The 27,355-nt window shown below is 45.5% G+C and overlaps 1 protein-coding gene and 1 long non-coding RNA gene across 2 annotated transcripts in view; one reads left to right on the forward strand and one right to left on the reverse strand.

The window, feature by feature from the left end:
• Positions 1–27,355, forward strand: part of SYNPO2 (synaptopodin 2) — a 206,307-nt gene that overhangs the window by 157,155 nt on the left and 21,797 nt on the right. Inside the window, 3 exon segments of the mRNA XM_001371714.4 lie at positions 2,295–2,663; positions 2,666–3,036; positions 9,031–11,210. Of these exon segments, the coding sequence (XP_001371751.2) occupies positions 2,295–2,663; positions 2,666–3,036; positions 9,031–11,210 (2,920 nt within the window).
• On the reverse strand, positions 17,161–26,280 carry LOC103103231 (uncharacterized). The gene is made up of 3 exons (XR_468324.3): positions 26,032–26,280; positions 23,400–23,615; positions 17,161–19,726 (listed from the first exon to the last, which is right to left on the reverse strand). It is a non-coding gene; the product is annotated as an uncharacterized LOC103103231 (long non-coding RNA).

Genomic DNA, 27,355 nt, shown 5'->3' on the forward strand with positions numbered 1-27,355 from the left:
AAAACCAAAAGCCCAATATACTCATATAAACAAGTGATAAATCCTATGTTTTCTGATGGACTTCTCCTCCCACACTTCTTTCTCTAGATATGGATAGCATTCTTTCTCATAAGTTCCTCAGAATTGTCCTGAATCAATGCATGTTATTAGTAGCAAAGTTAATTACATTTGATCATCCCACAATGTTTCAGTTACTGTGTACAATGTTCTCCTGGTTCTGCTTATTTCACTGCACATCCTTTCATGTAGGTCTTTCCAGTTCTTATAGAAGTCCACCAAGTCATCATTCCTTATAGCACAATAGTATTCCATCCCCATCATATATCACATTTTGTTCAGCCATTCCCCAATCAAGGGACACCCCCTCATTTTCTAATCATAATAATAGTATTATAATATTTCAGCATACTTGGTTTTCTTTATAATCCTAAATAGATTATTTTATGCATTTAAAGGGAGTTTATAGGCTTTATCAGCCTGCCAATGAAGCACAAAATGTTGAGAACTCCTCTATAGAGAAGCAGTGCAACATGTCAGATAAAAAGCTGGTCTTTGAGCCAGGTTCTGGGACCTGGGTTCAAGAACTCCTCTCACACATGCTTGTTGGGTGACTGGGGAACAAGTCTTAGGATGTCTCAGGGCTTGAGGCAGCTCTAAGAAGTGAAGACTGCCAGGGAAGGTGCCAACCTGCTTTGCTAGTTTATTTAACCAGTCTCTGTTTCAGCTTCCAATAAATTGAGGATAATAACAGTACTTGTTTTCTCCCAGGGTTGTTGTGAAAGTTAAAAAAAATTAATAACAAAAATAGTATTATAATTACTTAAATCAATTATATATTAATCAATGTATTATATTACTTATATTATAAATTATAATGGCTAATTATTAGTCATAATAATAGCTATCATTTCTATAATGCTGTTCTTAGTCTCACAATATTGGAATAAATTTCCTTAAACACTCCTTTGTATCTCTGACTAGGGTAGGAAAGGGCCAGCGCAGACCATTCTTTTTTTAACCCTTACCTACTGTCTTAGAGTCAATACTGTGTATTGGCTCCAAGGCAGAAGAGTGATAAGGACTAGGCAATGGGGGTCAAGTGACTTGCCCAGGGTCACACAGCTGGGAAGTATCTGAGGCCAGATTTGAACCTAGACCTCCCGTCTCTAGGTCTGGCTCTCAATCCACTGAGCTAACCAGCTGCCCCCTAGCGCAGACCATTCTTGGAAATCAAGTTCATACAGTTCCTTTTTTTTAACTTTTAAAACTTGAGAAAGAAGGGTTTTGTTCATTTGTTTGTCTGAAACTATTTTCAGTCTACACTTCCTCCTCTAGTCAGAAGCAAAGGCATAGAAATCCAAACAGGAGAAAAAGAGCTAAGTTCAGAGGCGAAGGGCCTGGGGTAAGAAACTAGACCACTTTAGCATGGCCTGTCAAAATGACTCAACTTCTAGGGAATACCCAAAAGAGAAAAGATCAAAACTGAGTTGGTCAACTACCTTCAGTGGGAGAGGCAACAAAATTCCAATTCTAAATATCCCATGACCTCACAAATCACAACGAATGAAAAGGGGACCTCATTACCAAGACCAAATATTCCCTGTGGTCAGAGATATGGCCTTCGTTTTCATTCCATCTCCAAATATAATCTCCAGAAAGACCATTGGATCTCTTTTTTTCTGGGAGCTCACAGCCCTGTCTGGGAAGAGCCGACCTTTGTTTATGTGACATCAAACATCTGGTTGGAAACTAAAAAACTCTGTTAATCATCCAGATGGTGGCCTCATGCCAAGGATATGGATCTGAGATGTGATTTGTGGGAGACAAACTCAAGATGGAGATTAGAAATCCACATGATAAGGAATTTTCTCTTTTCCTTTAGGGCTAAACTCAGAGAGAGATCAAAAGATCATCCATCTAGAGCTGGAAGGGAGGGATTTTCGAGGTCATGTGCCCAACCCACTCATTTTACAGATGAGAAAACTGAGTCTGGGAGAGTTTAAGCAACTTGCCCAGGGGTCGCTCTGATAGTGTCTGAGACAGGACTTGAACCCAAGTCGTCCTGACTTTTTGGCCAGTGCCTTGACAACTCTGTTCAAGTCTGCTTCTCAAAGGGGCGGGAGGAAAAGGGATCTCCCACCAACCTCATTTGTCCCAGTCGCTGCTCTAGGCAGAAACAGACTGTCCTTGTACCCCATTTATCAGACCTCATAAAAGCGTCCGAGATTCCTTGGCTAGCCCCTCACACAAACCCCCGTCAACTGATCTGTCTGGCCTTTTTTTTTTGTGCGCAGACCATCCACTGGAATAAATGAGACCTACATCCCTGAGGCTGAAAACAAAGAGCAGCCCCTCCTGATACAAGAGGAGCACGTGGAGAGGACCAGCCTGCAAATTTGGCCCCACTGCAGCCAGGACGACAGGGCACTTCCTGACCCGAAGGATGAAAGGAGCCCTGGGGACTGCTCTGGAGAAAGCAATCTGTACTTCCCGAGAAGAGCCCTGAAGACGGAAGAGTGCAGGCCAGGGACTGTGGTCGAGCTGCAGTTGTCCCTGTCGCATGACAGACACCAGGACCCTGGAGCTTCGGTGGGGACTGGCCCGGGAGGAGCTAAAAACCACACCTCTCCTGACCCCCACCCAGACCAGCTGCAGGGAGGGCTGGAGGGCTAGATCAAGGAACGGCTGTGTTCTCTGAGGAGAAGGAGGATTCTGGCGAGGGGCCCCTCCGCAAGGTAACTCAGCTCTCTAGTGGCCCGGAGCTGCAAGTGACCCAAGGCAGAGAGGCAGGGGCCCCCCACCCCTCCAGGGCTAAAGTGATCGTCAACTACTCCTCCGATCGAGAGAAGGCAGAAGGGTCCAACTGGACAGGAAGAAAGGGGTGTGGTGATTTTCAAGTGGAAGGAGGGCGGGCCGAAGCACCTCCTTCTGTGGTCTCCTTTCCCATCTCCTCGGAAGGCACTGAGCAGGGAGAGGATCAGCAGATCTCCGAGAGGGATCACCGGAGGCCCCACAAGCACCGAGCTCGGCACGCCCGTAAGTACCTCCTGCACCCTGCTCGGGCCCCTCTCGAGGGACTGTTGAACCTGGCCCATCACCTTCCTCCCCTCCTTTCCCTCTCCCACGCCGTTCTGTTTTTTTTTTTCCCCCCCCCTCAGGAGGATTTCTAATTCTGCCCATTGGCGACCTTCATTCTCCCCGCAGGCTGCCAGCCCCTTGGAACGGAGATCGGAGTCAATTAGCAGCGCGGAAAGAGTCTCACTTGCTTCTCTCTCCCCTTACCAGGCACGGGCACCTCCAAAGAGAAGTATGCTCCAGCCGGGTTTGGGGTTAATTCTTTCCAAAGGAAGCGTGTCACTGTTGAGACAACCCAGCAACACTTTGGAAGTGGGCAAACTTTGGAGTCGAAATGGCCAGCCCACTGAGTCTGCTGCAGCTGATACTGTGCAGAGGGGTCTTTAAGGGTCAGGCTGCACTAAACATATTAACAACAGTCTAAATGTAAAGAAGAAAGGGAGAGGCAGAGGCCGAGACAGAGAGAAAGAGACATGTCTGCAGGCAGCTTGATGATGCTTGCAGAAGTCCGTTTGACAGACACTAGCATGTGGGACACCTGATCCCTGCAGCTCGGTCAGTCCATATGAGTGTGCACAGTGCCCTGGCCGGCTGGTCTACCCCCTTGACTCAGAGGTCAGACTCTCAGCCCAGGAGGTGGGGGTGCCAAAGGGGGAATATGATGACATCTCAGGCTGTTTGGTAGCAGAAGGGAAGGGTTTCTGGGTAGGGAAGGTCCTGAAGACAAGTCTCAGTGCTGTCCCTGGGAAAGGTTAGTGGGGAGGAGACAGTCAATCTGTAACTATTGTTGAGGTTCCCTTTAAGGATTCTGTCAAGAATCCTGGTGAGGAATTTGGGGGCTGTCTTCAAAGGGCTTGGAATCACGGATGCCGGGAGCAGCAGCACCCAATTCTAATGCCTTCCATGGCATATTTTTAGCAGAGCCACCTGTGTCCTCAATGGCATGTGGAGCCAGCCGGCTGTGGTGTGTGCTGTAAGCATCTATATGTAAGCAGCCCATTTAGAATGCATTAAAGGGGCATCAGAGAGGAGTTCACATGCTTTAAATGTTGGCACCCAAGGCAGCAACAACTGGGCAACTGGGGCTTCAGTTTCCAGAGGACTGGAGACAGGAATCCTGCATGAGCTCAGCCTTCCCAGCCCTTCTCTCCCTCCATAAAATGGGAACACTCAAGAATCTCAGCTACTTGATTTCGTAAAATCATTGTGTCATGATGACAGAATTATTTCTGGTAAGCTCTTGGGTCTGTCTGATGTGTCCCTTCCAGTGCCTGGGAGAGCTACATTTTTTTGTGAAATTCAAAGCCACTTGAATTTGTGTCTAATTTGTGACAAGTGTTTGACTAGATCCTAAAATGGAACTAACTTAATGTAGTTGTAAATCAAAGTCTTGCCAAACCATTTTTTTCAAAATCAGTCACTAATGTCTAATAAAAGAAACTCTAAAAAACCAGATTATGTTTTTTAAATATTGAGACCTAGGAGAAATTAGATGATCTGTTCTCCCCAAGTCGCAACAGAATTTAAAAATCATAATCCTCTATATGTCTCGTAAACTTTCTTATAGCTAATATTTATCTTTGTAAGAGTTGAAGGCACATGTGAAATCTGTTAGTTAAAATTTTTGTAGATACCTGATCTATTAACTTTTGCATCAGAAGACCTGTTGGCATGCAGGATAGAGGGCTGGCATCACAGTCAGAAAGGTGTGAGATCAACTGTTACCTCTACCACATATATGAACTATGAGAAAGAATAAGTTGCCCAAATATTTGGTGCCTTGAGCCACTCTCCCACATTTTTTAAAACTCTTACCTTGCATCTTAGAGCCAATACTATGTATTGGTTCCAAGGCAGAAGAGTGGTAAGGGCTAGGCAATGGGGGTCAAATCTCCCAGACTTTATAATTTACAGAGCAGAGTAGCTGTCTTCATAGCCTTCATAGCCAGATTCAGTGAAATCCCAAATCTGGTCATTATTTTTTAAAATCATCATTAGCTTGTTTTACAACCATTTGGGGCCAAGGTTTCTGAAAACAAATTAGTGCTCTAGTCTTCTTAGATATTGTGTTAGTAATCACAGCAAAATGAAATTTTGGCATAACCTATATTTCTAACTTTGGAGGTGGAAAGGAATGGAAGGTTATGGGGTCAGAGTCTTGGAGCTGGCAAACTCTTTAGACATTGTCTAGTTCTTAACTTGGTGTCCATGACCTGTCTTTCTTTCTTTCTTTCTTTCTTTCTTTCTTTCTTTCTTTCTTTCTTTCTTTCTTTCTTTCTTTCTTTCTTTCTTTCTTTCTTTCTTTCTTTCTTTCTTTCTTTCTTTCTTTCTTTCTTTCTTTCTTTCTTTCTTTCTTTCTTTCTTTCTTTCTTTCTTTCTTTCTTTCTTTCTTTCTTTCTTTCTTCCTTCCTTCCTTCTTTCTTCTTTCTTTCTTTCTTTCTTTCTTTCTTTCTTTCTTTCTTTCTTTCTTTCTTTCTTTCTTTCTTTCTTTCTTTCTTTCTAACACTTTGATTACTGTATTTTACTAGAATTTACTTCCTTTGAAATCTTGTGCATTTCATTTTATGGATTTAAAAGCATTATTCTGAGAAGAGGCCCCTAGGCTTCACCATATGACCAAAGGGATCTTTGACAGCTGAAAGTGGAGAACACTGATCTGCTCCATTTTGCTGTTGAGAAAATGAAGGTTGGAAATGTTAGGCTACATGCCCAGGGTCACACAGGTAAAAAATAGCCAGGCTGGGATTGAAATTCAGGTCCTCGAGGCTTTTTTTTTTTTTAATGAGTTACAGAAGAATAGTTATAATGCTAGAAGCTACATGAGAACCTTCCTTTTGAAAAACATTTAGGAAGAGTACTGTGAGTAAATTTCAATATTTGAAAGGATGGTACTAGACTTGGAATCAGGAAGATCTGGGTTCAAATCTTACCTTTGGCTCTTACTAGCTTTGTAGCCTTTGGGAAGTCACTTAACTCTTCAGTTCCCCCCAGCTGTAAAATTGGCATGATACCTCTAGAACCTACCTCATGGGGTTGTTGTGAGGTTCAAATGAGAAAATACATGTTAGACATTACCTGGATTCACATCCTGACTCTATATGGCCTTAAGCAGATCCTTTCTTGCTCTGGCTTTCTATTTCCTCATTAGCTTAAGGAAGGTGCTGAGATTGGATGACTTTTAGGATTCCCTGTAGCTTCAGATTTGTGATGCCTCCTATGGAAGGATCTGAGGTTACAGCACGCTTGCTGAGAGAGATTGCAACCAGCCTCAACTTGGGAAATAACAACAATACGGACTTTAGGCATCATGTTAAGGATTTCAAGGCATTTTACTTGTGATTGTCAACTCCTTGGTCCAGATATATGAACAATAGATAAGTCTGGCTGGCTGCTATCTGAGGCTCAGAATAGATTTTCTCAGAGTTACACAATTATGATCATCGCCATCACCATCATTTTAAATTTTATTATTAATAATAAATAAATAAATAAATAAATAAAGCGGAAGCCCTTGGATTCAGTCCTCTCCCTTCCCCGTCCCTCTCATTAGGCTGCCATTTTCTTTTGATGCAAAAAACACAATTTAGGTAAATAAAGTGACCTAAAGCAGTCAGAAACTTCACAAGCATTTATTCCGTTCCAGTGCTAGCACTGGCGGGAGGCATGAGTAGGACAGAAGGTCTCTCTCTGCCTGTCTCTCTCTTGGCAGCTCTGGTCGAATCCACACATTTCTAAGAGGGAATTTCTACTGTGATTTTACTGACATGTGGAACTCCAGAATAAAGACTCTCCTAATAGGCAAATTGGCAAGTTCCCTGCACCTTCTAGGGGCAGCCAGGGACCATCAGCCTGGAGACAGGAGGACCTGAATTTGAATCTAATCTCAGACACTTATTACCTTTGTGACCCTGGACCAGCCTTTTAACCCCAATTGCCAAGCCCTTGCTACTTTTCTGTCTTGGAACAGAAGGTAAAAGTTTTTCGAAAACAATAATAGTTTTTTAAAAAAAGATTTGTTAATTGGTAGATCTGGCCAACAAGGCCTTTCTGGGAGGTGCTACCTTTTAGGACCATTTTACAGATGGAAGCTTAAGGTAAAATGACTCGTCCTATGGGACTTAGTGAGTATCTGAGGAAGGATTGAAATAAGTCAATAAAGATTTGTCAATTTATGAATGTTTGTTAAGCTCCTACTATGTGTTGGGTATTATACTGAGTACTGAGATTCAGGCCTTCCTGAACCCAAGGCCAGCCCTGTATCCCCTATGCCATTTATGATGTCTCTTTGTGGAAGAATCTGAGATTTCAGTACTCCAGCTGAGACTGTATACAACTTAGTAACTAACACAAATAATAACAATAGTTAGCTCTTAGACATCATTTTAAGAGCATGGAGGTAGTACAATAGATAGAATTCATCTTCTTGAGTTCAAATCTTGCCTGAGACACTCAGTACCTTTGTGATCCAGGGCAAGTGACTTAGCACTGTTTGCCTCAGTTTCCTCATCTGTAAACGAACTGGAGAAGGAAATGGCAAACCATTCCAGGATCTCTGTCAAGAAAACCCCAGATAGAGTCAGGAAGAGTTGGACACAACTGAAGTGACTGAAGAAATACATCACTTTAAGATTTCTAAAGCTGCCTCTTGTCCTTGTAAAATATGAAGCTAAACTATGTAACGAACCCCAATATTTAGTGTATTTCTGTTGCTCCCCACCTTCTTTTTCTTTTGTTTTGATTTTAACAATGATCAAAACTATGAAAAGAATTCAGCTGAAAGAACTGTTTTGGCTGCTTAAACAAGGCGTCCCACAAGACTCAATGCACTTATTTGTGTTGGTATTGCTGGGAGTGCAGTGGGCCTAGAGTAGCTACCATTCAGAATACCTGGAGCCCATCGAAATGAACATGTGCAGAACTGATTTTCTCCTCTGGCACAAGACAGGACCAAATCTAGAGAGCCAGCGCGCTGGGTGACAGATCATCATTTATCATTTCTGTAACTCCTTTTGGTTTTGCTGTCTTAAAAATAGACTGACGATGTTCAGAATGGCAGTCTCCATCTAGACAATCCATTCAGGGCTGTGTGAAAGCTAGACTAGGCTGTGGTGACTGCCTTAAGAGAGAAGATATTGGATTTTAGGGTCTTGTGCTCCCTGTGGGTCAACCTAGATCATCAGCCTTAGTAAAAGAAATTGGACAATCTTAAATTTGCACTCAATTCTGCCACACGCATGGCGATCCAGCTTCCTGTCTCTTTCCGCATCTTATGGCTGGGGCACCGTGATGGGACCAAAGCTGCTTGCCCCCCCAACTTTGTCATATCACTCAGCAATAGAGCTCTCTATAGGTATACGTACATATATTGTACCCACGCAAGTATATAGAACTTTCTTGGCCCAGCTATTGCTAATGTGCTGGTTGTGGTGCTTGTGTGGCTCAGGTCCCTGTTATTCAGTGGATTGCCTGGTTTTTCCTCCAACGTTGAGCCCAAGGACTTTCAATACAATCATGCTGCCAGTTGCTCCTTTCAGCCGGTGTCCATCAAAATCTGCGCAGGGACGACATTTCCGAACAAGAGCCTTGGATGTGGGAGCAGAGACCGCCGCCATTCCCTGGTTTGTGCTGTCAGCTTGGCGGCATGCTCATTAACGTTGGGTTTCCTTCTCAGTGTGCTTGGCCAATGTTTTGTTCTTTTCCTCTGTCGAGCCTCCATTAGCCTCCCCAGCACGAGCCTTTCTTTTTTTTTCCTTTTGTAAGGAAGAACTCAGCGGAACCTCCTAGGCTCTCGGCTTCTTACCTTCTTCTGGGACTAGGGGCGGTTTCCGGGGGAGGAGAAGCATTGTCCCACCCCTGAGGGGGACCTCAGGTGGGCCTGCGGGGTCAGTCAAGTCTCCCTTGATTCCTTTGCCCCGACCTGGTTCGTTTCCATAACGGTCTCTGTCTTCCTCCCAGGGTTCCGGAGGAGCGAAAGCTTGTCGGAGAAGCAGGTGAAGGAAGCCAAGTCCAAGTGTAAGAGCATCGCCCTCCTCCTCACGAATGCCCTCAACCCCAACTCCAAGGGGGTTTTGATGTTCAAGAAACGCCGCCGGAGGGCGAAGAAGTACACCTTGGTCAGCTACGGCACTGGCGAGCTCGGGCGCGAAGCCGACACCGAAGAAGAAAGCGAAAGGGACGGCCTTGTGGAAGTCAAGTTCACCAGCGAGTCGGAGGTCGATGAAGAGGTCTTCTCCGACGCTGACGACGACAACCCAGAGACCCTGGTGGGGACCCGTGACTGGGATCGATCTGGCCCTGTAGACGAGGACAAGAAGCTCAGAAGCGGAGACAAGATGCAGATGCTGCCAGACAGCTCGGGGAAGGGCGTGCTCATGTTTGCCAAGAGGAGGGAAAGGATGGACCAGATCACCGCAGAACAAGAGGAGAAGGCGGAGGGAGTGCTGGGCCGGGGGGAATTCGAGGATGGCCATGCAGACGGTCTGCAAACAGTCACTTCCTACCAGAGGAGGGAGGAAGAGAGCATGCGAGTGCAGAGCTCCAGCTCCGTGAGCAAGAGTTACGTGGAAGGAAGCCACACGGTGCAGCACAATGGTTTCAGCGGAGCCCCAGAAATGCCCGAGGCCCAGAGATTGGCCGCCTCCAACAGGACTGCCAAGCCCTTCCCCGGATCCATGAATCAGACGGCCATGCCATTTTCCCCTACCAGAAACCTAGCGAGCCCCCTGTATGATTTTCCTGCACCGCCCCCCTACTCTGCAGTCAGCCCTCCTCCGGAAGTCTTGTCCAGAGGGATGTCTAGCCCCTTAGCCAGCCCAGCGCAGCCACCCCCATGGCCCCAGCCAGCCCCGTGGTATGAGCAACCCGAGCAGATCGCTTCCCGAGACGAGAGGATTTCAGTGCCAGCCAAAAGAACGGGCATACTGCAGGAGGCCAGGAGGAGAGGTGCCTCAAAGCCCATGTTTACCTTCAAAGAGGCACCCAAGGTCAGCCCTAACCCTGAACTGTTGTCACTGGTACAGAATGCAGAGGGCAAGCGGGGGGCCGGGGCCGGGTTCGAATCCGGCCCCGAAGAAGACTACCTCAGCCTTGGAGCAGAGGCTTGCAATTTCATGCAGGGCCACTCTTCGAAGCAGAAGACCCCACCTCCCGTCGCCCCCAAACCCTCTGCCAAACCCTCCTCCTCTCAACCAACCACTCCCATCTCCCCAGTCTGGTGTCCACCTAGCCAGTCGCCTCCATTCACCGTTTCCAACCAGTCCCAGGGGATCGTTGCCTCCGCCATCAAAATAGCTCGGCCTGCTTCCACTCCTTACCAGCCTCCTCCTCCTCCTCCAAACGTGGCTGGGCCCTTTAAAGGACCCCAAGCAGCAGTAGCCAGCATGAACTACACACCCAAGGTGACGCCCATGGGAAACGCTGCGGTGACACCAGCCTCTGGGCCGGGACCATCCAACGAATTGCCAAAAATGAGCGGCAAAGGAGCAGAGCTCTTTGCTAAGAGGCAGTCACGGATGGAGAAATATGTGGTAGACTCAGAGAAAGTGCAGGCCCACATGGCCCGGCCTCAGTCTCCCACTCCGTCTTTACCAGCTTCCTGGAAATACTCCTCTAATGTTCGAGCCCCTCCGCCGGTCGCTTACAATCCCATCCACTCTCCTGCCTACCCTCCGGCGGCCATGAAGTCTCAGACTGCGGCATCGGCTTCAGCCACCTCCAAGCCGAGCAAGAAAAAGGGCAAGAAGCCCCTCAATGCTTTAGACGTGATGAAGCACCAACCGTACCAGCTCAATGCATCTCTCTTCACTTTCCAACCTCCAGATGCCAAGGAGATCCCGATCCCAAAGCCAGCTGCCAAGCTTGGGCCAGTCCCAGTCTTGAAGTCAGCTGTTCCTTCCGCTCAGCCACTGGTCAATGCGAGCTCGCCCAGCACCTTCCGAGCTTCCTCCGTGTGCTCGATGCCATCCTACCCTTCTCAGCCCACCTTCTACTCCGAGGCTGCGGCCACTCCAGTCAGCCCATCCCCCGTGCCGCCGCCAAGCCTGCCCACCTCTCCCAAGCTGGAGTCGAGCCCCCCGACTTACTTTGTGGCTCCGAGGCCCAAGTTCTCGGCCAAGAAAAGCGGTGTCACTGTTCAGGTGTGGAAACCGACTAGTAGAAACCTTATTGTGGAAAAGTAATCCAAGAGCGGCCACTCGGTCTGCCGGGTTCGTTTGCAGTGTGCTTGGGCGCCCCAGCGGTGCCCCGCAGAGTCCTTAGCATAGTTAATCGCACCAGATGGGTCAGTGCACAGCCGGGTCCAAAGAGTTTACCATTTGCCAATGAATCCAAGATGGCCACCACATTGATCTGAGACCCAGCTCTCCTCTTACACACCTCCAGTCCCCAGAGGCCCCCGAAGCGGGGAGTCCTTGTGCTATGAAAGCAGGACTCACTGGGAGGGTCTTTGATTTAGCCCAGAGAAAGAGAGTGTTATCTTATTCAGAATTAGGATGCTGCCTTTCTTTAACACAACGACTCTGCCCTCCTGGGGAATGGGTTGGAATACAAGGAAAATCCAGTCTATGGTTTTTTCTTTTTAATATGGGCTTTACCTCTAATGCTATGTAGTAAGGGAATGCTGAAGTCCACTGGACAAGCAGCTCCATTCTAATTGGGCCTCTCGGTCTGGTCTCCAGGTTGATGGAGTTAAAGAAGACCTGGGTTCAAATTTTGCCTCTAGCACTTACTTGCCCTGTGATCTCAGCCACGTGGCTTAACCTCTTGGGGTCTCAGTTTCCTCATCTGAAAAATGAGGGGGGGGATTGGCCTGGGTCAAATGTCCAGTTCGAAATCTGTGATCCTATAAATGTGGCTGGAGGGATGTGGGCTGTGTGATGCCCTTGGGGTGAGCCACATAAACTGTTTCCTCCTACTAACTACTTTCAGCCAAATTCATTTGAGGTAAGAGGGCAGGGCAGGGCTGGGTCTGGCTGAGGAGGAGCTCACCTGGGGTGGGGTTGAAACTTTCCTTTACTTAGTGCTCTCAGTAGCTTCCTATTTGAACTACATATTTTTGTGATGCAAGTGCAAGGGGTCAATTCTGTGTGTTCTTGCTAAGCTCTGGAGGGGCAATGCTTCACAATGTCTGCTCTCTGGAAACCTCCAAGCCCCAGGGCAGAGCCCCAGCTGCCCTGTCCCACCTGCCCTTCTCAGGGCTCTGGCTGGTGGGGAATGCAGAGACTTGGCACCGTGGGAGTAGCCAGGAAAGGGCTAGGAGTTTAAAAGCAGGGACTTGGAGGGAGTTCAAGGTCAAGTGTGAAAGAGAAATCCCAAGACCACCAGGGCTCACTTTTCCCTCTTTCCCTTTTATTGTCTTCTTTTGCTTACATGATGTACTCCACTAGTGCCCCTGGCCGTGGGCACATCCAGCCAAAGCAGGGATGGATCCCTGCAAGAAGGTTGAGCTAAGTAAGCATAGGTCTGGCCATGGTCGGGGGAGCCAAAGGCAACATGAGTAGGGTTGGAGGAGTGGGCTGTATCACATGAGGGATCCTGGTATCCATAGGGATGCATGTGTGCATGGAGGCTATGCCAGGAAAGGATGGAATGAGCATGGCCACTTGTGGACAACCACCCGGACTTCTTTTCCTTTCTTCCACTGTTCTCTCCTCTTGTGTTCTTGTAAAGCCTCTCTCTTTCTCCTCTTGGATGGACCAGAAGGAGCTAGGCAAGTTGACTGCTTCAGCTTGGGGTTGGCCACGTGCCATGCCATCTTCCCCCTGACTCTGGGGCAGCAAATGGGCTACCAACAGACCTGAAGACCTTCCTCATACTGATTTTAAGCCTCCAAATTCTTTAACCAGCAGCTCATCTGGTCCAGAGTAGCAATGGAAAGCAGTTCACTGGAACTAAGGTAGAAAATGGCAAAGGGTTTCCGAAAAAACTGGAGAAAACCCAGCCATTCTGCCCAGGAGAATCTTCTAGAAACCTCACCAGAAACTTGCCTGGTCCCATTCTACTTCTTTAGCCCTCTGTCTCCTTCTCCTTTCCCCCCAAAGACACAGGCAACCGGCTGTATTCTTCACTTGACCATTAAAAAGATTCCTTCCCTCTACCTGTTTGCTAGAGACACCTAGCTCATTTTGCTTTATTTTGCATGAGCTTTCTCTGTCTTTGGTCATTTCTGTGGTGTTTTCCTTCCAGCTTGGGAAGGCTGTCCTTCCATTTTGCTCACTTATTTGCCTTTTTACCTAGAGGCACAGCAGATACTGCCACTGCTATCCAAAGAATGTAACCAATAAACCAGACATCTGAATTTGCTACAAGACAATGGGTTTGATTCTTTTGCCTTTCCCCTGGCAACTCTGCCTGCTGTTTTCAAGGCACATCTGGAGGAATAGCCATAGGGCAGTGGCCCCATCCAATAACCCATCTTTTTTAGTGAGTCAGGGATGGAGACACACAAATTAAACTCACACTCCCTTTGATGATTCCCTAGAAGAAGTAGGGCTCTGGGGATAGTTCAGAAAAGAAAGCCAAGGAAGATTTCCTTGAGACCAGCCAGCCAATCAGTCTGTTAATGCTGTTGACTGAGATGCAGCAAGAACAGGGCCCAGCCTCATCCTTTTACCACAGTTTCAAAAGGAAGAACCAAAGAACTTGGGCAGGAGTAGGTATGGCATCTCCAAACCAGTTCCTTGGAGAGCGTCAGGTCTGCTGCTGCTCAAGGTTCTCCAGTGATTCAGGGCTGAGCACTGCTCAAGGGGAAGGAGACTGTCTGGTCATGGACTTCTCTGGCAGAGGGAAGGAAGGCCTAACAGAGAGCCTTGATTTAGAGCTAATGATGACAGACTGCTACCAGTATTCCTCTGGGTCCAAGTCACCTAGACTAGGGTGGGTACTTTTCCCAATGATCATGGAATGTCAGAGCTAGGAGGCCCACACTTTTCAAACTCTTCTGTAAAAGAAGAGGAGACTCTTTGACACTCTATGCTGCTTTTCTACTAAATGAAACCAGCTTGTATAGCAATGAGATAAAGAAGTTTTGAAACATTATTAATGGCAAAAGAAGGAATTGCACCCCCCCGATAAAGCATAGATGACTCTGGACCACCATATTAAGACATATTAAGACCACATATTAAGATCTCTGTGTTGCAGAGATCTCTGACACAGTCTTTGTGAACTTGGGAGGGTCATACCTAGACCTCAGTTTCCCCATCAGTCAAATGGTAGCTGTAGACGTGGGAGTAGGGATTTGATTCTCAAGGGTCCTTTATATGCCTCAGTTTCCAGAATTCTAAAAAAACCATCAGTGTTGGGTTTGGGTTTTTTTTCTTCTGTTGTTAAAAAGCCTTTGAAGTTGTCGACTAGTGTACTAGCTCTGGCTCTGTCTTTCCAGGAGGCTGACTCAATAATATAGCCGGGTTTGGCTGTGCTTCAGAGTCTGGTAATGCTATCATTTACGTTGGAGGTGTCAGGGGAGCAAATGGGCAATATTCAAAGAGGGTGAATGATCTTACTAGGAAACATAAGTATTTTGCAGCTGAAAAAAATGACAACGCATTCCAGCAGAGGTCCTACTTTCCCAGGGCAATTTCCTGAGTTCACTAAGTGTGATGTGGCTGAGAAAGGCTGATGGACTTCTCAGCCAAAGGCCCTTTCTTTTTGTCCTCTCTGGTTCATCCGTCAAGCAGAAAGCGGATAGATCAGAATTCTGCCACACGATCCCTGAATGCTACCTCTTACTTAGAAATGTTCCTAACCAACATGATAGGGAGAGACACGAGAAAACAATGGGCTTGTTTCTGGGAAAGCCAAATAGTACTGGGAGAAAGAGGATTGAATGCCTTCTTCTCTCTCTGCTACAGGGTCCCTGGCTGTTTTTTTGTCAGTTAAAAGCTTCCAAGATCCTAAAGGGACAGGTAATGTAGCACAGTGGCTATAGAGCAATCCTTTGAGCCAAGAAGACCCGAGTTTAAGTTCTGACACATAGTAGCTGTGTGACCCTCGGCTCTAATCTCTAAATAACCCTTTAAGACCAAGGAGACTTACTTAGAATGTGATATTCCAGAAGGCAAGGGAACTGGGCTTACAACCGAGAATCACCTACCCATCAAAACTGACTATATTCTTTCAGGGGAAAGTATGGCCACTTAATAAACTAGACGATTTCTAAATAACCCTTTAAGACTTTACATCACAGAGAGGTGCTTCCTTGCATTGTCCAAGGACTTTCCTCATCCGGGAATACTTTATGCCAACAAAGGTACATTTCTCTCTCTGTGTGTCCCTGAGTTCAGCCAGGAATTGAGCTACTATCTCCCAGGGACTAATCTTGCTTAAAACATTCCCTTGCCTTTTCACCTTCTGCCTATGGAAAGGAAGCTGAAATCAGAGGCTTCTGGGACGTTTTTGTTAGTGGAGGAAAGTGAAAGGAGGAAAGTAGGAGAGGGATGTTGAGCTCATCTAGTCCAGATCCTCAGATTTTGAACCCAAACAAGTTCCAAGAAACTTGCCCAAGGTCCAAAGTCAGGAACTGGCCAAGCCTGGAATTCAAACCCAAGGCTTCCAAACTCAAGTGCAGCACCTTTTTACTCAATGGCATTTGCCCCAGCTGGGAAAGAAGCCCATCCCACAGACTTCCTTTCCAGGAGGGTTGGGTGATTTCCATGAAACAAGTTTAGGAGATACCCAAATAGGGAAATAGGTGGCACTAATTCTAGTCCCCCCAGCCACCCCCTGAGGAAAGCCTCCTATTTCCAAGGCTCCCCACTTTGGCAGCCTAAAGTCTGTTCTCAAAAGAATGCTTTTCAATTCATCCAATAAAATGCAGGATTATAAAGGAAAGCAATTCTGTTGAAATGCAGGTGCAAATGTTTTATTTTTCAAAAGATCACAGCCTTATTGTTATAAACCCTTGGTTCAGAGCGTAACAACAAAAGGTCTAAATGTCCTCTGGAATAAACCAGGTAGCTTTTAATCTCACCAACACGGGCAAAGCGGTCTTTTTAAAAAGTCCTTCTGTTTCTCTCAAACCTGTCCAGGAACCCCATTTCCTCCCTTGAGAGAACCCAGAACTTTGAACGACCTGGGGCCAACTAAATGCAGAGAAATAGAAGTAAATGCCATCTTTAGCTGCCATTTTTCAGCTCACTGAACCCGCAGCAATTCTATTAGTAAGATTTGCAGGGAAATGCTATCTTCTTTGAGGCTAGATGCAGTCTGGCAAGATAGGTAGGTATTTAATACACTCTCCCTCTTCCTGTAATGCCATTGGTTGGGGAAGCTGCCAGTGAGAATGGGGTTAGAGGTTAGCTGACTCCTTGGGGTTCACTTGCCATGACACTGATGGATGGATGGCCAACGTGACATGTGAGGCCGTGGCCCCTTTCTTGTCTTCATTCCAGACCCATACAAAAAAGACAAGAACAGGCTTGGGATCGATTCAACTGCATCTTGGGAGCATAAGGGGACATTCAGCTCATCAAGTCATGGCAGCCTAGCTCTAGGGCCTGACAGGTCCTTTGAGGTCATCTAGTCCTACCCTCTCATTTTACAGAGGAGGAAACTAGAGGGCCTAGAGAAGTCTATCCATCTGCTAAAGGTCACACAGCTAGGGAGTCTCTGATTCAGGATATGAACTCGGGTCTTCCTGAATCCAAGTCCAGCATAGGGTCTTCCTAGTGCTTAGCAGCACCTTGCTGCCTTAATTTTGATCCAGCCCCTCCCCTCCTTTTAGATAAAAGGAAACAGATGCTTAGAAAGGGAAAATGATTGCATGGCCAGGGCAGGATAGGAACATCACTATGTCCCACCCTTATGGTTTTTTTTGGGGGGGGGGATAAGAGAGACTCGATGTGGGGAGGAGGCTTGCAATCCGCCAGTGGGACAGGAAGCATGAAAATAAGGCCAGCCGCAGCCTAAGCTGCCCGATCTTTTTACTTTGACGTAGACTCACATGCAGGTTTAGTGAAAAGAAAACTACCTACCTTCCAGCCTTTAATTTCAAAGGTATCTTCTTAGAAGTGATGCATAAGTTCTAGATCTTCAGACAAATTTCTGCAAAGGTTTTCCCTGATAGATTACCCCAGAATCCCCCCCACCCCACCCAGCCCACTCCCAGGTGGCCATCTTTCCAAAATTTCCAGTGGGAAGAGCATTGACCTTAGAGCTGGGGGATATGAAGCTCAAAAACTGCCTTGGTTCAGTTTTCCTACACATGTGACCCTAGGAAAAGTCGTTTTCTCTGTTTTCTGATCAGTATGATGAGATTAGACTAGCTAACCTTCTAATACTAGCTCCACCTTCCCATGACCCTAAGGGCAGATGTGCCTCTGGAAACTACCGTGTTTTAATAATAAAAAGAAGAGTAATATCCTTTACCCTTTACCATATCATTTATCTTTAAGGTTTGTAAACACCCTACAAATATTATCTCATTTTATCCTCATGCCAACCCTCTGGAAGGTAGGCACTATTATTATACCCATTTATAGGGAAATTAAGACTGAGAGAAGTTAGTTAATTTGCTTAGAGTCACAAATCCAGTAAGCATCTGAGGTTGGATTTGGTTTTAGGTCTTCTTGACCCTAGTGCTCTAACCACTAGCATCACCTAGCTGCCTCTAATGTATCCATCTAGCTAACAAGAGTAACAAGATGATTGGTGTGTTCCCAGAATTTAAGAGATTCTAGGTGGATGAGGGAAACATTTTCTTCCTAGAAACAGAAAATACCAGGAAGCAAGCTGCTTCAGATAGCTTGTAGAAAGTAGAAGTTTCCCCCATAGATCAGGTGACCACTCTTGGCCATTGACCTAGGCCAGTGATGGTGAACCTTTCAGAGAGGTGGGTGGTGTGAGAAATGTCCTCAGGTGCCCATGAAGATGGGGAAGGGAGTATCCTGACCCTGCATCCCTCTGGCTTTCTAGTAACAAACTCTGGCAAACTCTATGCCGGGGGTATGGCATGCATGCCCGCAGAGAGGTCTCTGAGTGCCCTCTAAGGCACACATGCCATAGGTTCACCACCATGGATTTAGGCCATTGGTTATTCAGACTACCCAATATTCATGAAAGTCTGAAAGATATCAATGACAGCTGTATTTACCCCCATGGGTACCATGTGGCCCCAATTTCAATGATGTCCTAATAATTTGGATAGGGATAAAAACAGTGCCAGACATCCAAACAGCCACTGAAATACCAAGTAGGGAGTGGGTCATACTGGGAGTTAAATCTTGAACGCCATGGTAATGACCTTGGTTCAAATCAAGCTCATCTACCTACAAGGATTTGGAGATATCATTTCCACTGTTCTGGGTCTCCAGAGAGGACATGGACTAGATGATCTCAAGGGTTCCTTCCAAACTTGAACCCTCGGGAGTCACTGATTCTGAGATCTATTGATTCCATCGTGGAGTTATTGCCAAACATTCTGTCCAATAAGTAGCATGTCCATACTAGTTTACTCCCTGAAAAGCAACCTCAGGCAATTAAGCCTTTCTATAAAGGGTGCCAAAGATGGGCACGTTACCCAAGATGCAGACAGACAGACATCCACCATGATATATAGAAGGAATAAAGGGCTCCTTCTTTAAGAGAGCCTCTTGTATCTTTTACAATTGCAAAAGATACAATTACAAAGAGGATTTGTGTGGGTTCTTTCTTTTGGTCCAGGCCACTGTGATAAAGAGGCTAGAGTCCTAAACTTCTGAGAGGCCTCTATGTTCAAATTCACCTCAGACACCTACTGACTGTGTGACCATGGACAAGTCACTGAAGCTCACTTGGCCTCAGTTTCCTCATCCATAAAATGAAGAGCTTAGATTCCATGGCTTCTATGTTTCCTTCCCAACTCCAAATCCATGATTCTTGACATACAAGCTCCCTCAACCAACACAGATCAGGAACCCATCTGTAACCTGTGTTTTAGACATTTGCCCCAAGCACGAAAAGGATTGATGACTTGCTAGTCAGCATCAGAGATCTTTCTTTCTGACTCGAAGGTGGTTGGTCCTCAGCCCACTAAATCCTGCTGCCTCACTGGCTTCTCCATATGGCTGCATTTTCCCTGTTTCAGATGAAAGAGGCTGTTTGATGGCATGCTCATCTTGACAGTGGAGAAAGCAGAAACTCCACATAAAAGGGTGCTTGCTCAGTGAGCACCTGACAACATGTCAGAATGAGAGTTAATGCCCTGGCTTTGCATTCTACTTAAAAAGCAAGACCAGTCTTTTTGGACAGAGAGCAACCTTGGAGGGAGGAAAACCTGTGGGTTCAAATTCTGCGTCCGGCACCTGGTGGCTATGTGACCCTGGGCAAGTTACTTAACTTCCCAGCAATCTAGGTAATTCTCTACAACTGTAAATTGTAGGAAAGGTGGCAATCAGTATCAGTGGAGGGAGTTCCCTCACTAGGAATTCTCTATTCGTGCCAATGAAATCACAGGAAGTCTAAACTAATAGCAATTATGGTGGTGATGATGATGATGGCAATGATGATGATGATGATGATAGCAGAGACTGAGCAGGATTAATCAAAGCCATATGGGAAAAAATCCAGGCACTTGGCATCATGCCTGCCATGAAAGTTGCCTCGAATTCAGAGTTTCAGAGAGCAGGAGTCCTTCATTTGGAGTCTGTCTTTGGAGTGATTTCAGGGGGCCTCTGAGCTGGAAGGAAGAGGAAATGACACACTTATTTTCACTAATCTAATCTCTATCTGACATTCCTCTAGTTATGAAGGGAGAGAACGAGGCATTATTCTGAGAAGGGGTCCACGGTCTTCATCAAACTGCCAAAGTCTGATATACATATATACACATGTATAATATATATTATAATATATATTTTTATATAATATATACTTATACATTATAGATGTATATATATATATATATGTACAAGCACACACACACACACACACACACACACATACACCTTTAAACTTCTGCTCTAGGGGCAGCTCAGTGGATAGAGAACCAGGCTTGGAGACAGGAGGTCCTATGTCCAAATCAAGCCTCAGACACTTTCCAGCTGTGTGACCCTAGGCAAGTCACTTAATCCCTATAGCTTAGTCCTTACTGCTCTTCTGCCTTGGAAAGTATGCTTAGTATCTATTCTAAGACAGAAGATAAGGGTTCAAAAAATCTCCTCTGCTCTAGAAAGTCAATTTATACCCCAAATACTTTAATTCAATTTGAAAAGTGTTATTTTATCCCTTCGTGCAAACGTTCCCAGAATATTAAACCAAAAGGAATAATACCAGGATAGGCACTTATCCTAGAGCTGTTCCTAGCTGGACTCAAAATACAATGAAAATAATAGTAATAATAATTATTATTATTATACTCTAGCAAAGTGAGTCCATTCATTATCTCGCTGATTTAGATAATCCCATGCTGGCTCCTTTTTTCTATCCGTGACATATAATACGTTAAGTATTAGTGCTCTGCTCAGTTTAGCCGTTCCCTTCCCTGTTACAGAATGTTTGCCTTTCATAATAACTCAGTAGATAGCCTTCGAGCATTTCTGTAGCTGAAACCTTTGGCCAACCTGGTACCGAGCTTCTGGGTCTTGGCTGAGTTGGTCCCAGAACAGAGAGTACAGAAATTCTAGTCACTTTCCTCTGATGAGCCCTCTGAAGAAGGCAGCTCAGTGCCTAAAGTTGCCACATGCCAGCCTTGCCAGATCAGGAGCTCAGCCAGCAGCAGCAGACCAACTTCTGCAGAGAACAGCAAACAGAGAAATGTCCTCCCCTCTCTGCTCAGCGTCATCCTGGCCCAGGGCTTCAGTGTCCTTTTTAAAGCCCCTGATTCCTTGGGACTAGAGTCAGTTGCTAAATGTTAGCTGTGGAGAGTCTGAGCGAGTGGCTGTTCTTGGGATGAGGGATGACAAATGACTCTCAGATGGCTCTGAACTCGGGCTCCAGAAAGTACTGATGACTTCAGATGTTCCTCAAGCCCAGGGATTTTCTGTTTGTGTTGGTGACAGGGGAAGGTGGAGGGAGATTCTGAGATTTAGGAAATCCTACTAAGCTCAGAGTGGAGACTGGCCTTACCCTTAATATCCTAGGATCATCTAATCCAAACTCCTCATTTTACAGAGGGGGAAACAAAGACCCAAAAGGGAAAGGTCTTAGCCACAGCCATTTGCTAGTGAGTGATGAAAAGAAGATTTGACCCCAGCTCCTCTAAATGAAGTCAATGCTTCTCTCACAACTTCATGTAGCATCTTCAAACCAGGCTGACTACCTCAAGCAATGGTTTCCAAACTTTCTGTAACAATGCCTCACTTTCCCCACCATGTTCTATTCAGTGTGCTTTACTTTTTAATCAAAGTTTATTTTTTTAATTAACAAATTGATTTTTTTTCTCTCTTACTCTCCCTCTCCCACTATTGAAAAAAAAGAAGAAACTTATTTAGGAACTAAGCTTACCTTATCCTAACACTTTTATTCAATTACAAAACATGCTTTCATAATACATTCAAATAGTCAAGCAAAGAAAATTCCCAACAATACCTCACTTTGGTTTAAAAGAAAATGATGGCCCCTCCTCTACTTTTTATAAAACAATCCATAAAAATAATTTCTTTAGCTTACTTTTGATTAACGTAAAATTGAGAAAGTTAAAAATTTTATAGTGAACTCAGGGGAAGTAACATGTTAAATTACACAAATAAGCCTTGTCCATTTGTGGTCATGGGGACCTAGATTTAGAGCTGGGGGCAGAGGGTAGAGGATCTTTAATGAGAACTTAGTTCAACTCTCTCGTATTACTCATGAGGAATGGAGACCCTTGGGAGGTAAAGTGATTTCCTTGCCCAAGGTCACACAGCTAGTCTGTAGCACATGTCAAGTCTGAATATATGTCCAAATGGCCTCAAGGCCAAAGCCCTTTCCATGTACTGCTGCCTCCAAGAAGTGCAAGAGAAAATAAAAGGCAAATGGGCAATCTTCCAAACCTTTAACACTCTTCACAGGATGAGACCCAGGTAGGTGGAGCCAAGCTCAGAGAAAAGGCCTTGGAGTTGTCACCACACCCTTCAAGCAGTCTTGGGCTTAGCAGGACCTTCCTTGTTTTGTGGACTATCTTCATTCCTAGGGAAGGCTTGGGAAACCTTGTACTAGGGCAGTGATGGTGAACCTTTTAGAAACTGAGTGCCCAAACTGCAACCCTCACACTGCATGTGAGCTGTCCCCTTACCTTAGACAGGGGAGGGAGGAAGCACTCCCATTGAGCTATTGGACAGAGAGGAGAATGATGTGAAAAATGTCTTCAGGCATGCATGGAGAGGTGGAGGGGAAAAACCCCCTTTGGCACCCTCTGGCATGCATGCCATAGATTTGCCATCATGGGACTAGAGCACTAAGTCTCTGGCACTACAGAGTCTTGTGGAGCAGTGTCATCCCTGTGTCTGACCTCCAGTCATTCTATGTGGCACCCTTGTCCATAGGAGGTGACCAGAGCTCCTCTTCCCCTCCCCTACTGCAGGTCATTACTGGAATACGTGTGGGAGAGAGGGGTAGAATAAAAAGGTGATCATCTAACAAAGTAAGACCATATGAGCAAAACATTCTGCCTCTCACCTCACATCCCCTCCACAAAAATGGAATCACAGGAAGAGAGGTCAAGAAGAGAGGCCCCACAAAACTTATATCCTTCCTACGTCAGTGCCTAATGTGAGAAAGAATATGGGATGCTGGGAATTGTAATTCTAGGGTTCAAATGGTAATTATACACTGTATGACCTTAGTCAAGTCACTTTATTTTTCTATGCGTCATTTTCCTTCTCTGTAAAATGGATGGGTGACCTCGAAAATCCCTTCCAACTCTTAACACTAGGAGGAAACTAGACCCTAGAAGGAGGAAGGGACTTGAACAAGGAAGCAAAATATATACAGGTTTTTCAGATCTCTTTACCTGAATTTTTTTCAGAACTCTTACTTTCCATCTTAGAATGAATATTATACATTGGTTCTAAGTCAGAAGAGTGGCAAAGACTAGACAGTTAGGGTTATATGACTTGCCCAGGGTAACACAGCCAGAAAATGTCAGAGGCCAAATTTGAACCCAGAACCTTCTGTGTCTAGACTTGGATGTCTGTCCACTGAGACACTTAACTGCCTCTTATTTTTTTAACCTTTCAAAGTTTCCTCTCACCCTTTAGATCATCAAGGGATAAAGGAGGTTTCCCTCCACATAGTACTGTCTACCTGAGGCTAAGCCTTGTCTTCATTGCATCTTGGATCCAGAAGCCCTCTCGCCAGCTTTGCTCCCTTATAAGGCTGTAGCTGGGCTGGCAGGCCACCTTACCTACGCTTAGTTGGGTTTATCATCTCACCTGCTTCCAAATGGTCGGTCCAGTGATTCCTTCCCAAGGGCCCGTTGTGGCTGAAGGAAGGAGTCCTTTTTGGTCCAAGCCTCTGCAGGCTGCTCGTTGCAACAGAAGGCCCAGCAGATGGCAGCAAGTCCTCTTTGCACAATGCCATCCCCACTGCCATCCTCTCGAGGTGCTTCAGGTGGCTTGTTTGGGTTTCAAAGGCTTTGTTTTTAAGAACTGCGGGGTTAAAGAGAATGTTGAGAGGGCCAGCTTAATTAGAGCAAGAATACACTTGAAAATACACGGAAAATATTCTAGAAGGAAAGTAGTTAGCTCTCTTCTGAGATATTCCAGGGGGAAAGCTTCATTGACTAATGGCTTCTGCCTTCAGATACAGTACATTTTTTTCCAAAAAATAAGGGACTCAAGTTGCCATGGCCCTTTAAAGTTTCTTCCCCGCAATAACTCTGGGATGGAGAAACTGGGCATAGATGGAGAAATCTGGGATGCTCAATGGGCAAAAGCCCAATTCATACATCAGAGATGGGATGGATATTAGCACAGGTCTCCTGACTTCTAGGTCTCCTGGCTGATATGGTGGATAGACAGCTGGTCTCCAAGTCAGGAACACTACATTCAAGTCCCACCTCGGAAACATACTAGCTGCATGATCTTGGGGAGATCATTAAAGCTCTCAGAGCTCAGAGCATCACTCTAAAACTCAAAGTTGCAGGAGGGTACCAACCTGCCTCAGTTGAGAGAATTTCCTTATCTGTGAGTCCCCTATACCAATAAATCCAACAGGGCTTGACCCTATCCTCCCAAGTCCAAAATATTAGATCATTTTTCTTGGAATCAAACTTGAACCTTTTTTGTTATAATCAAAAGCCAACTAGGTTCAATATGGAAACTCTCAGGTCCCTTTAATTAGATCAGAAAAACACAAATGAATTCAACCCATTAAAGGTTTTAAAGGAGAAGCTGTGTAGGCTAGTGAGGTCAGTCTTGGAGGTAGGAAAACTGCTTTTCACATCCTGCCTCTGGCACATACCTGCTGGGGAACCAAGGGCAAAGTGTTCAATCCCTTGGTGCCCCCAACAGATGTGGGAAAAACACTCCCAAGTTGAAGCAGGGTCTCACCCCAAGAATGGAAGATCAAACTCTGTTCAATCCAGAAGTAAGAAAGGATTATTTGAAGAAGAGGTGATTTATGGTGGTATAATAGCAGTTGGAATAGTCTGGGGGCTAATCAGGTAGCTGTTGGGCTGATGGATAAGCCCAGGGGCTAGTAGAGTAGCCCCTCTGGAGCTGATAGTGTGAAGCAGCAGCTCAGCAACAGGATGGCAGCCTCCTCCAAGGAGTGAGGCTACAATATCCTATAGATTAGGGTTGGCATATTTATTAGGGTCTGGTCACTTAGCATCTCCCTTCTCAAACTCGGGTGAAGGTATGTTTTGCTGTTTGTTGTCATAGGGAATAAGGAACATGTGCAAGATTAGGGGATTCTTCTGGACTGCCAGAGTCTCCAGTGTGCAGGTTCAACGTCCCTCCATTGTCCACCTTGTCATCATTTGTCCATATGGGAGAGGTCTTGCTGCCCTTCCAGAGTGGAATCATGGGGAGGTGATGCGGTACGTTGGAGGACCACAATAGGCAATAATTTCTAAGAACAATAATGACTAAAACAGAGAAGGTATAAAGCTGGTGCCCAGTACAGACTGTTACAGATCTAGTACAGAGTGGATAATTGAACAATCTACAATTTATGCCTGACTACTGCTGAAACTACAGGTTTGGGAGTTGATGTTTGACCAGTGCCAACCATTGAGAAATGCAAGCTTTCAGAGTATGAGGGTCCCATTCCTGTTACTACCCTTCACTGCCCACTGGCAGCCCACATCACAAGCCTTTCTCTAAGTCTGTTAAGTTACAGAAGAGTCATTGGTCTGCCCTGGAGGAGGGAGTTTCCTCTCCGGAAATCACAAGTCAGCCAACTTATCATATACACCATGGAGGGGTTTGGATCACTCCAGAAACAATGATTTCTGTCTGAGTCTATCCTAAGTTAGATGGAGGACTGAGAACTACATGTCTCTGGCCTTTCTTTCTTTACCTGTAAAATGGATGACTTCAGTGGCACTTTCTGGCCCTGAGCCTATGATTGTTGATATTACTTGGAGAGTTCAGAGTGTGGCTCATCTCTTTTTGACAGGGCTAACATGACAAGAAAGCTGCTCCCAAAATTACATTTTCTATGCAAAGTTCTCACACAGAACTCCCATGAGGCCAAGTTTTCTCTCCCTGGGTTGGCTAATAGCAAAAGAGTGAGGTGTACTGTACCAGTGTGAGAACCTCTTGGACAGGAAGAGAATCTGAAGACAGGAGGGAGGCTTTACATTTTTATGGAAATTAAAACGAGACAAGTGGTTATTCCTTCCACCATGAGGAAACCTATAGCCAAAGAGACCATAAAATTCATTCAGTCCTTAAAGAGACAAGAGGATATTGTAGGAGCTCCCTTCCAGCTCTAGATCCATTATCCTATCACAATTAACCCTGTGTCTAAGGCTTGTTTGTGACTCAAAGCCACACTAAGGATGTCCTTATGGTTGAATCGGAGACAGACTTAAGGATAGTACCGATTTCCTCCTACCTGGACTTCATAGGCTGAAAGGGTCCTTTGAACCCAGATGGCATCCCTTGCATCTTACAGATAAGGAAATGAAGGCTCAGGAGGGTTAGGTGGCTTGTCCAAAGTCAAACAGGTGGCTTCAAAAGTAATATATGAACCTAAGTCCTCTTCAGAGACAGTAATCTTCTTTTCAGCCAGTGCTCTGGGCATATTACTGATGTTGGCAAGTGTGTCTGTCAATTGACATTTATTAAGCACCTACTATTTGCCAGGCACTGTGCTAATACTACAGATACTTGTTGTTGTTCAGTCATTTAGTCATGTCTGACTCTTTATGACCTCATGGATCGTAGCTATCCATGGGGTTTTTCTAGCAAGATTACTGAAATGCTTTGCCATTTCCTTCTCCAATGAATCCAGGGAATCCTTTTTTCAGGCAATGAGAAGTTAAGTGACTCACCCAGGGTCACATGGCTAGGAAGGGTATGAAACTGGATTTTTAACTCAGGTCTTCCTGACTCAGGGTCCAACCCTGTCCACTGAGCCACCAAGCTGCTTCCCACTAGAAATACAAAGGAAAGCAAAAATGTGTGTGTGTCTGTCTGTGTGTGTGTGTGTGTGTGTGTGTGTGTGTGCCTATACACCCATGCCACACATTGCAGCTGGGAAGGATGTACCTTTGATGGATATAATGAGCTGAGGACATAGCAAGTCTATAACAATCAGTTATGGGTGAGTACCAGTGAAAGTTTGTAGAAGGAGAGGTTGGCCTTCCCATATACTTAGTCTATCAATGCCCTGACTTTAGAAAGAAATGCTGATTATCAAAGGAGTGCAAGAAATGGCATTGATTCCCTCATGCTTTTCTCAGTCTGTCTGGAATCTGTTTATAGATCAGACACATATCTCTGAGAGATGATTAGCTGAGCAGCATCATGAAAAGGGACTCCATTAGTGGGTAGAGAGCCAGGCCTGGATTTGGAATGACCTGGGTTCAAATCTGGGCCTCAGACACTTCCTAGCTGTGTGACCCTGGGCAAGTCACTTAACCCCCATTGCCTAGCCCTTACCACTCTTCAGCTTGGACCCAACACACAGTATTGATTCTAAGATGGAAGGTAAGAGTTTTGTTGTTTGCTTGTTTTTTCAAGACAGAATGAGAAAGAGATGGAAAGAAATAATCATTTCCAGTTGGAGGGCCATGTGTTCTTTACTGTGCTGGCAGGTAGCAAGTGCTCATTCTATAAAAGGGAGAGCATTTTGAATAAGTTTCAACACTGATTTTACTTGCGCCCTAGGACTATTTCCAGACTTCCTCTGAAGTTGAATTTTCTATTCTAAGTCT

The sequence above is a fragment of the Monodelphis domestica genome, chromosome 6 (genome assembly GCF_027887165.1).
Source record: "Monodelphis domestica isolate mMonDom1 chromosome 6, mMonDom1.pri, whole genome shotgun sequence".
NCBI lineage: Eukaryota > Metazoa > Chordata > Mammalia > Didelphimorphia > Didelphidae > Monodelphis > Monodelphis domestica.